Here is a 10,996-nt window from a genome sequence, read left to right as displayed (position 1 = left end):
TTTTTTAGTAGAGACAGGGTTTCCCCATGTTGGCCAGGCTGGTCTTGAACTCCTGACCTCGTGATCTGCCTGCCTTGGCTTCCCAAAGTGCTGGTATTACAGGTGTGAGCCACCGTGCCTAGCCTAGTTTTAATAAGAATCCCTTCTTTCGCCCCTGCTATCTGATCACCCTGGCCTGCCCTCAGCAAGAATTCTCTATGCTTGATGTCTCCTCTTAGTAATTTTCCATCTACCCCCAACTCCTACTCCTTCTCCTTGGCTATAAATCCCAACTTGTTCTCTGAGGAGTTGAGTTTGATCTTTCTCTACTATTGTCATAGTCCTGAAACAGGTCTTCCTTACTGTTTTAATAAGTATCAGAATAATTTTTTCCTTTAATAGGAAGAATGGATACAAATTAAAATGCAGATGAAATGGGCTGTAACCCTCTATAGAGATCACTGTCCTCAGGGAGTATGTCAGTGTCATTTTGTCAAAGACAGCCTGACCATTTTGGAGGGTAAGAAGGAACTCTGCACTCCCTTTACACTTGTACCTTGACTGAGACACCCAAGGCCTTTGCTGGTTAGAAAAATGAAAGGCTGGGTGTGGGGGCTCATGCCTGTAATCCCAGCACTCTGGGAGGCCCAAGCAGGCAGATCCCTGGAGCCCAGGAGTTCAAGACCAGCCTGGGCAACATCATGAAACCCTTCTCTCTACAAAAAATATAAAAATTAGCCAGACATGGTGGTGTATGTCTGTAGTCCCAGCTACTCAGGAGGCTGAGGCAGGAAGATCACTTGATCCCAGGAGGTCAAGGGTGAAATGAGACAGGAGCATGCCACTATACTCCAGCCCGGGTGACAGAGTGAGATCCTGTTTCCTTAAAAAAAAAAAAAAAAAAAAAGAGAAACAAACATGGGCAGTACCTTCCCTTCTGCCCTACACTTACCCTTTGAGATGAGCACAGTGCCATTGTCATGGTTCTCAGCGGCTTTTCCAGCTCATGCCATTTTCCTCAATCTGGGAAGCCCCAGGTCATGATAGGCCTCAATGAGGCAGGCAAGGAGGAAGGAACCAGAGCGAGCATGGTAGGTTCTGTGATGTGTGGGCCCTGCCAGCATTGCCCCCAAAAACAGCACCAGGGAATGGGATTGAGAGGAGTCATGAGGAGACAGAAAGAACAGCAACACAAACACGGGTTGCTAAAGTTCTTCACATGCACTGGTTTAGAGCACCAGAAAACCAGGCCGCGGAAATGAGAGAAAACCATTGCCTCAGAGTAGGGTCATGAGGTGGGTGGTGTGCTGGGAACGGGGAAGGACCCTGCACATCAGTTGTAGACCTGGGAGGGGTTACAGCCACTGGATGAGCTGACAGGCTGCTGCATTAGGGCCATTCAATTTCTTGGTCAACTGACACGTATTTTGTGTAGACAGATCTCGCCTTAAAAGATAAGGAAGTCCGGACGCAGTGGCTCATGCCTGTAATCTCAGCACTTTGGGAGGTCAAGGCAGGGGGATCACTTGAAGTTAGGAGTTTGAGACCACTCTGGCCAACATGGTAAAACCCCGTCTGTACTAAAAATACAAAATTAGCTGTGCGTAGTGGCAGGTGCTTGCAATTCTGTTGCTTGGGAGACAGAGTGAGACTACACACACACACACACGCAAAATAGGTCAGGCACAGTGTCTCACGCCTGTAATCCTAGCACTATGGGAGGCCAAGGCAGGTAGATCACGAGGTCAGGAGTTCAAGACCAGCCTGGCCAAGATGGTGAAACCCCATCTCTACTAAAAATACAAAAATTAGCCCGTCATGGTGGCAGGTGCCTGCAACCCTAGCTACGGGAGGCTGAGGCAGGAGAATCGCTTGAACCTGGGAGGCACAGGTTGCAGTGAGCCAAGATCGCATCACTGCACTCCAGCCTGGGAGACAGAGTGAGACTCAAAAAAAAAAAAAAAAAGAAAAAAAATTATATAAAAGGGTTTCCAGATGATGAAAAAAAAAATACTGCAGAAAAATTAAAATCCGCATGGTAGGGAATACTGAGCAGGTGGAAAAATTAGTCCCTGGTATGGAAGATAAATGAATGTAAGGTGCTCTCCTCTAACAGAAAGGGTGATAAATACAAAACCGTATTGGGGAGGGTATTTTTTAAGGACAAAGCCAAAATAAATGAAATAGAAGTGATACAAACATAGGATATTTTTGATTCAAGAAAGATGTGTATATGTAGCAGCAGGTTCTAGGCACAATTAGTGAAAAATAACCTAGATACACACTAAGAATATTTCTGAATTACAAAAAAATTTTACAAGCAATCTGGTAAGGGAAAAAAAGGCTGTCTGGAACACGGTGGCTTGATCATGGCTTATTATAGCCTGTAACTCCTGGGTGTAAACTATTCTCCTGCCTCAGCCTCCTGAGTAGCTGAGACTACAGAGGCATGCACCACCACACCTACCTAATTTTTTAAATTTTTATTTTTGTAAGTTTTTTTTTTTTTTTTTTTAAATACAGAGTCCAGTAGGTTGCCCAGGTTGGACTTGTACTCCTGGCCTCAAGCAATCCTTCCATCTTAGCCTCCCCAAGTGCTGGGATTATAGGTCTGAGTCACTACATTACAACCAAGTCACACCTGGGATTACAGGTGTGAGCCAAAGTCTGCTTAGGGGAGATCCAACCTGCAGACATTTTAAAGGACCCTCATACATAAATATTAGGCATATTCCCTGTTATGTAAATTGCCTCACAATAACGTGATCTACATTTTTCCCAATGAGGAGTTTTTAAAAAGTATTTCTGGGGCAGGCTTGACAATATAAACTTAAAGAATGTAGGTGAAAAAGTCAAATGCCTATTTAATTCAGTAATTTAGTTCTACTACTACATATTTAAAGTCACATGTCATGTGAAGTAATATCAGAAGGATTACTCTCATGAAACTCCCATTTCACGGCACAGTTTAATTCAAACATTTCAAATGCATCTTTAACATCACTGCTTTATCATTAGAACTTCTGGATTTAACAGTTCTCCAAAATATGTCCTCTTTATTTCCACCTAATGCGATCACTAAACATTTTCCTGCAACTCACAAGTCCCCATTTACAGAGCCTTGAGAAAAGCTGCTTTTCCCATTTGTTCTTTAAATACATATTCATGTCTCTAAATAACACTTTCTAAATTGTTCTTTCAAGGGATATTTAAACGGTTTGTTGATCAGGACACCTAACACTTGCAGCAGTGAGGTCATACCCTGACGAATAATCACAAGATCCGCTTTTAATTGATCTCTGCTGTACTCCTTTCTTTCAGGTGATCTCTATAATCACAACCACCAATACTGACGTCACTTCAGGCTAATGCATCCTTCCCAAACAGTACTTGTTTTTCAAAATTAAAAAATAAACAAGAGATAACACCATGATTTCAAAGACTTTGCAAGAACTTCAAAATGACTTTCTCTTTGTTGATGAAAAATTCTGTGGGAATAAAACCTTGCCTTGTACTTGGGCATATCTGAAAAGAAGATGGCCAAGGGTATAGCAAGCAAACACAAATATAAAACGAAGGCAAAGACTGTCATATTAACATCAGACAGAACAGAACACAACGAATATTGGGCACGTGATATGATACCACATTTCAGCATTAATTCAGTCTTGTGCAGCCTTTGAGCAGCAATTGATTTCACTGATTTTTAAGGTTACTTGAGATAGTAACATATTACCTGGGGGCATTTTGTTTCTTGGTATTTCAGCTTCTCTTTTTGTCTTCTCGGGTCTCCATGGCAAATGAGAATTATTTCCGTTTCTTTCATAACGGGCATCTCCGTCCAAAAAGGCATCTACTTGGAGACCAATACACGATTAATTTATAGGCTATAGCTACAAGTCTATAAAATCATCATTACATGCTCATATGTGATAATCAGGAAAACACAAAAATTACTATCCAGTTTTTTTAAAGACAATAAGAATTCTGCAGTAGCCCTTTTGCTCTGCAGCCTGGTCACATCAAATTATGGTGTTCTACATTTCAAATTAAGTCCACTAATTGGATCAACACTGAGAAGTTCATTAACCCTATATGCCTAGTGTTCCATTATTGGAATGTTAAGCTTGGAATTGTATCCTACTGCTTAAGGTCATCGCCAGGGTCTGATTTTTCACCAAAAAAGTTTGCAACCTCCAGCATAAATGGGAAATATCCTACTAAGCGTAATATTCTCCTTTGTGTTCTATAACTCTCATTGGTAGAGATAAAAGACTTCTGAAGGTGGATGATAACATTCTTTTTTGAGAGAGTTTTTGCTCTGTTGCCTAAGCTGGCGTGGAATGGTGTGATCTTGGTTCACTGCAGGCAATGCAACTTTATTGCTTGAACCTCCCGAGTTCAAGCAATACTCCTGCCTCAGCCTCCTGAGTAGCTGGGATAGGTGCATGCCACTACACCCAGCTAAGTTTTATATTTTTAGTAGAGATAAGGTTTCACCATGTCCAGGCTGGTCTCGACAACCTGACCTCAAGTGATCTGCCTGCCTTGGCCTCCCAAAGTGTTGGGATTACAGGTGTGAGCCACCACGCCCGGCCAGCAATAACATTCTTGGACATGCCTCCTTGCACACATGAAAAGGAGTTTTTCACACATGCTGTTGGACATGGCGAGAGAAAAATCATATAACCCCTTGACTGTGGCTCAGCTTAAATTCGTGGTCACGAAGCTTGAGTGGCCCGCCTTCACGCTGCCTGGCAGTCTGTTTCCACTCTCCCAGGTGAACTCCACTTCCCTCTACTCAACCACCAACACCTGGGAGCCTCCCTCCGTCTCATTTCCAGGTCAGGTGATCAACTTGCTTTCTAACTCAAGGAGAAAAGGCAATGTAGAGTCCTTCCACGACTCCGGCCGTCAAATTTAGCCACCTACTAGCACCTGTACCTGTAGAGAGACAATGCCTTCTCTCATGCTCTACACATCTTCATACTCCTACCCAAGTGAATCCCTCTAGTTGTTCAGCAGCTCAAATCCAGTGCATCATTCCTGAATGCTATTTTTCCTGTCTCAAAAAAAACCCAGCAACTTATATTGGCCTCATGAACTACTGCCCCAGTTGTTTTCTGCTCTTGAGCAAAATCACCTTAAAAATTGTCCTAACTTGTTAGCTCCAATTCTTCTCCTCCCCTCTATTTCCCTACTTTTAGAGATTGTTTTTTTTTAAATGTTGACAGACTGGGCATGGTGGCTCACACCAGTAATCCCAACACTTTGGTAGGCTGAAGAGAGTGTATCACCTGAGGTCAGGAGTTCAAGACCAGCCTGGCCAACATGGTGAAACCTCCGTCTCTACTGAAAACATAAAAATTAGCCAGGCATAGTGGCGAATGCCTGTAATCCCAGCTACTCGGGAAGCTGAGGCAGGAGAATCACTTGAACCTGGGAGGCGGAGGTTGCAGTGAGCTGAGACGGCGCCATTGCACTCCACCCTGAACAACAGGAGTGAAACTCTATCTCAAAAAAAAAAAAAAAAAAAAAATGTTGACATAAATTTGTTTTATAATTGCTTTAGACTGTTTTGTGCTGCTATAACAGAATACCACAAACAGGGTAATTTATAAAGAACAGAAATCTAATTCTTACAGTTCTGGAGGCTGCAAGCCCAAGATCAAAGCACTGCCATTTCGAGTCGGACGAGACCTGCACCCTCGTAAGGAGGAAGGGCAAGAGAACCCCTCCCTCTGCCGAGCCCTTTTATAAGGGCGCCACATCCCACTCACAGGGGAGGAGCCCTGTGGTCCAGCCCACGTGTTAAAGCCCCACCTCTTAATACAATCACACTGGCAACACCTGTTTTGGAAGGGGCACGTTCAAACCATAGCAATAATTAGGGAAAACATTTAAAGAGTCTCCATGCCAAAACTATCAAACTGGTACATTTTGAAAGGTCTTATTTCCATCTTCATCCTTTCTGCCCCATTTTCTCTCTCCCCCAGACATAACCATTTTCATTAGTTTTTGTTTCTCCTTCTATTACATTTATACATACGCATATGTATATAAGTAAATATATATGTTCTGTACCTTTATTTTCCACTAAAAAAAATCACAGAGCTAACCCCACTGCAGCACATGGAGATCGTTGTTATTTGCTTTTTAGCACCAGTTCCCTTTTGATGGGATTATTCCTACTTTTTGGTGTTGCAGAGAGCAACATGAATAGCCTTACGCATTCATCTTTTGGTATTTTTGCTGTTTTGGCTTTGGGATAGAGTCCTAGCAGTGGAGGTGGGGTCAAGGGTAGATGTATATGTTATTTTGCTAGATATTGCTGAATTCCCCTTTATTTGCAAGATATATGGAGAATATATCTTCCTGCATTCTCACTAGCAACTTATGAGAGTACATATTTTCTTACAGCCTTGCCAACAGCATATGTTGTTAAGTTTGTGAATTTATGCCAATCTGATAGGTGGAAAAGGATATCTCCGTTTATTTTTAATTTGCATTACTCTATTTTTTTTGGCAAGAATACTGTATAAGTCATATATATACTTACATCAAGGCATTTTTCTTTCTTTCTTTTTGAGTCTGAGTCTCGCTTTGTCGCCCAGGCTGGAGTGCAGTGGCGTGATCTTGGCTAACTGCAACCTCTGCCTTCCAGGTTCAAATGATTCTCCTGCCTCAGCCTCCCTCCCGACTAGCTGGGACTACAGGTGCGTGCCACCATGCCCGGCTAATTTTTTGTATTTTTAGTAGAGATGGGGTTTTACCGTGTTAGCCAGGATGGTCTTGATCTCCTGACCTTGTGATCCTCCTGCTGGAGCCTCCCAAAGTGCTGAGATTATAGGCATGAGCCACTGCGCCGGGCCAAATTTTCTTTCTTTTTTTTTTAATGTAATTTATTATTTTGAGATAATTATGTATTCACATGCAGATGAAAGAGAAAATGCAGAGAGCTGCCTGTAGTCAGTTTCCAAGGGAAACACATCTTGCAAGAGCAACAACAGGATATTGACACTGATACACTCATGTCAAAAATTTTCTTCAGTTGCTACAAGAATCCCTCACATTACCCTTTTATAGCCATGCCTACTTCCATCTTGCCCCCATGCCCTTCTTAGACCCTGACAACCACTAATCTGTTCTCCATTCCTATCATGTTGTCATTTCAAGAATGCTCAATAAATGGCACCATAGAGTATATCATATTTTGAGATTGGCTTTGTTCACTCAGCAGAATTCTCTCGAAATTTCTGTATCAATAGTTTGTTTCTTTTTATTACTGAATTACAACTAGAGGGATTCACTTTGGGTAGGAGTATGAAGATGTGTAGAGCATGAGAGAAAGCATTGTCTACCTGCAGGTACAGGTGCTGGTAGGTGGCTAGGTTTGATGGTTGGAGTCGTGGAAGGACTCTACATTGCTTTGATTTTCTCCCTGAGTTAGAAAGCAAGGTGATCACCTGACCTGAGAATGCGATGGAGGGAGGTCCCCAGGTACCGGAGATTGAGTAGAGAGCGGGAAGTAGGAAAGTCACCCGGGAGAGTAGAAACGGTATGACTGTCATGGCTGGACCACAGTGGTTTAACCATTCACCTGTTGACAGATGTCTGAATTGTTTCTAATTTTGCTCTATTGTGAATAAAGCTGCTATAAGCATTCATATACATATTTTTACATGAGCACAGGTTTTCTCTTTCTGCAACAAATGCCAAGCAATTTCTGGGTTGTATAGTAGTTGTTTTTTTCTTAAGAAATCACAAAGGCCGGGCACGGCGGCTCATTCCTGTAATTCCAGCACTTTGGGAGGCCGAGGTGGGAGGATTGCTTGAAGCCAAGAGTTCAAGATCAGCCTAGGTAACATAACAAGACCCCATCTCCACAAAAATATATAAATAAATAAGCCAGGAGCAGTGGCTCACGCCTATAATCCCAGCACTTTGGGAGGCCAAGGCAGGCAGATTACTTGAGGTTAGGAGTTCGAGACCAGCCTGACTAACATGGATAAACCCCACCTCTATTAAAAATACAAAATTAGCTGGGCATGGTGGCAGATGCCTGTAATCCTAGCTAATTGGGAGGCCAAGGCAGGAGAATCACTTGAACCCAGGAGACAGAGGTTGTGGTGAGCCAAGATCACACCGTTGCACTCCATCCTGGGCAACAAGAGGGAAACTCCAGCTTGGAAATAAATAAATAAATAACAGCAACAACAACTACACACACACAAATGCATACATACATAGCTTAATCCTGATCTACTTCTGTGGAAGTGAACCTCGGATAACGGCATCCTTACCCTTAGTCTTCTCATCTTCCTCTGCCATATTCTCTTCTTCTCCTCTTTCCCATCCTTCCCTCTGAAGCCGCAATGCTGACTGAATTACGAGTGTGCATGTGGAAAATGATGTCAGCAATACAGTTTCTCCGACACTCTACCCAAGTCAAAACATGAGGTAACATCGAGGCACAACTCTTCCAACTCCCATTGGAAGTCACTCCAGATAACAGTTTCTTATGCTGATCAGTTTTATGAAAATCAAAAGGCCTGTATCATCCCATGATCTATCACTGACAGATTATTTAACCAATACTCTCACAGGTACTCCTTATTTAGAGTCAGTTTTCAAAATTTGGGTATTTGGCAGTATGTAGCTTTATCACTTACCAGTCTGGCAAATGAAATAGTGTCCCAGTGAGCACTTGTCCCCTTTGAATGAGATCCGACTGAAGTTTCTGGACAGGTAGGTGCAGCTGGGGGGCTTTGTGTCCCCGTGGGCAACAATGTCTGCTGAGGGGAGATCAGACCCAGATAAGCCTCATACTCGAAAGCCAGGCTTTTAATTTATTTTTTATTATTGTTTTTGAGACAGAGTCTCACATTGTTGCCCAGGCTGGAGTGCAGTGGCATGATCTCAGCTCACTGCAACCTCCGCCTCCCGGGTTCAAGCAATTCTTTTGCCTCAGCCTCCAAAGTAGCTGGAATTACAGGTGCCCACCACCGTGCCTGGCTAATTTTTGTATTTTTAGTAAAGATGGGGTTTTGCTATGTTGGCCAGGCTGGTCTCAAACTCCTGACATCAGGTGATCCGCCCACCTTCGCCTCCCAAAGTGCTGGGATTACAGGCATGAGCCACTGTGCCCAGCCACCAGACATTTTTTAAAAGTAAATATGAAAGCCAAATTTGGCTGGCTTCCAATAGACAGTAATTTAGAATTTCCTCCCATACATTATAGTTTATTTTTTCATATGTATTCCTTATCACAAGGCTTAGTATTACTTTACCTATGCATTAATGAAGATGACGAGAATGATATAATAATGCCTTGGATGTGTCTCTAAAACTTCAAGATGATGGTGCATAACTTTGAAAACGCTTTGTAAGAAGAACAATAATTTCCTCTTTGTTTCTGTGTTAGGAAATTTGGAGCTCAGAATAATGAAGAGATGTTTATTAGGGAAACAAATGACCGTCAAAGGTTGCTGTCTCTCAAATCTAGCACAATTCTTCTAGTGAAAGGTTAGGTAAGTTAACTTTAGACGAGTTCTAGGAAAGATCGCATCACTTTTGCTACAGAGACGAATCAAAGGCTGTAGCACAAAATGGAAACATTTCAGAGGAAAGATGGTAATGAAGTAAAGTGACTGGTTTTTCTGTATACAAAAGCAGAAAGATTAAGATTTTCCTTTTCTTCTGCCCCGGAATAAAATATAAGGAAGTTTCCTTCATCAGCACTAAACCCCACAGTCTTACCTGGATATTTTTCATCTTGATGTTTTTTCAGTGGCATTACATTTTGCCCAATCCACCACTTTTTTCCTTCTTCCAGAAAGTCCCAGATGTGATCTGGAACTTCCTGGTTCCTAATATGAGCTAGGAATCCACCCTGGGCATGGCAGTAGTGCTCTGCTTCCTCAAAGCTGCAGTGAAAGCTGTTAAGCTGATAACAATTATTTTGCCCACGTCGCTCTGGGCTGTTTAGCTCACTTCCTAGAATGATACTTGTTCTCACATATAACCAAAGCCAGCTTCTTCCTTTGAAGAACATTTTCTCTGAATTGTAGCAAGAAAAAGTGTGTAGGTTCAGCAGCTGCCTGGTCCTTTAAATACATATATTAGCGGCCTTGTCTTAGTATTATTCTTTTATGAATTGGGAACAATTTACCAAGGATACAAAAGGTTTTATTTTGAGGACCCAGGTGCAGTTCCTATCCTACAAGCTGAAAACAAATATCAGAGATCAATAAAGCAATGAGCCTTTGTATCTTGGGCCCCACCATCTGTGTCTACCTACCATATATGCGTATAGCAAATACAGATGGATTATAAAGCTGAGTCTAAGCTGCACGGGGCAGAGGATGATGAATATCTAACATCTAAGTCAGTGTTGCTAAAAATTAATAAGTGTAGCTTTTTCTTTTTTGAGACAGGGTCTTATTCTGTTGCCCAGGCTGGAGTGCAGTGGCTTGATATCAGCTCACTGCAGCCTCGACCTCCGAGGCTCAAGTGATCAATCCTCCCACCTCAGCCTCCCAAGCAGCTGGGACTGCAAGAGCGCACCACCATGCCCAGCTAATTGTGTGTGTGTGTGTGTGTGTGTGTGTGTGTGTGTGTGTAGGTGGGTAGGTAGAGTCTTGCTGTGTTTCTTGGGGTGGTCTCAAATTGCTGGGCTCAAGCCATCTGTTTGCCTTGGCCTCTCAAAGTCCTGGGATTACAAGTGTGAGTCACCAGACTCAGCCATGTTTTTTTTTTTTTTAAAGAAAGTCATTCTTGCAGACCCCTGGGACTGATTTTTTTTTCTTTGAGATGTAGTTTTGCTCTTGCTGCCCAGGCTGGAGTGCAATGGTGTGATCTCGTCTCATTGTAACCTCCACCTCCTGGGTTCAAGCGATTCTCCTGCCTCAGCCTCCCGAGTAGCTGGAATTACAGGCATGTGCCACCACACCTGGCTAATTTTGTATTTTTAGTAGAGATGGAGTTTTGCCATGTTTGCCAGACTAGTCTCAAACTC

The 10,996-nt window shown here is 42.7% G+C and overlaps 1 protein-coding gene across 1 annotated transcript in view; it reads right to left on the bottom strand.

Annotated features, from left to right (window-relative positions):
• PKD1L3 (polycystin 1 like 3, transient receptor potential channel interacting) overlaps positions 1–10,033 on the bottom strand; it is a 90,418-nt gene extending 80,385 nt beyond the window's left edge. The window contains 3 exon segments of the mRNA XM_037742255.1: positions 3,716–3,832; positions 8,652–8,774; positions 9,739–10,033. Coding sequence (XP_037598183.1) covers positions 3,716–3,832; positions 8,652–8,774; positions 9,739–10,033 — 535 coding nt within the window.
• Positions 10,034–10,996: the final 963 nt, after the last annotated feature.

Source organism: Cebus imitator, unplaced genomic scaffold (assembly GCF_001604975.1).
Source record: "Cebus imitator isolate Cc_AM_T3 unplaced genomic scaffold, Cebus_imitator-1.0 Scaffold118, whole genome shotgun sequence".
Taxonomy (NCBI): Eukaryota; Metazoa; Chordata; class Mammalia; order Primates; family Cebidae; genus Cebus; species Cebus imitator.
Note: the sequence above shows the minus strand (reverse complement) of the source record. Positions and strands in the feature narration are given on the sequence as shown.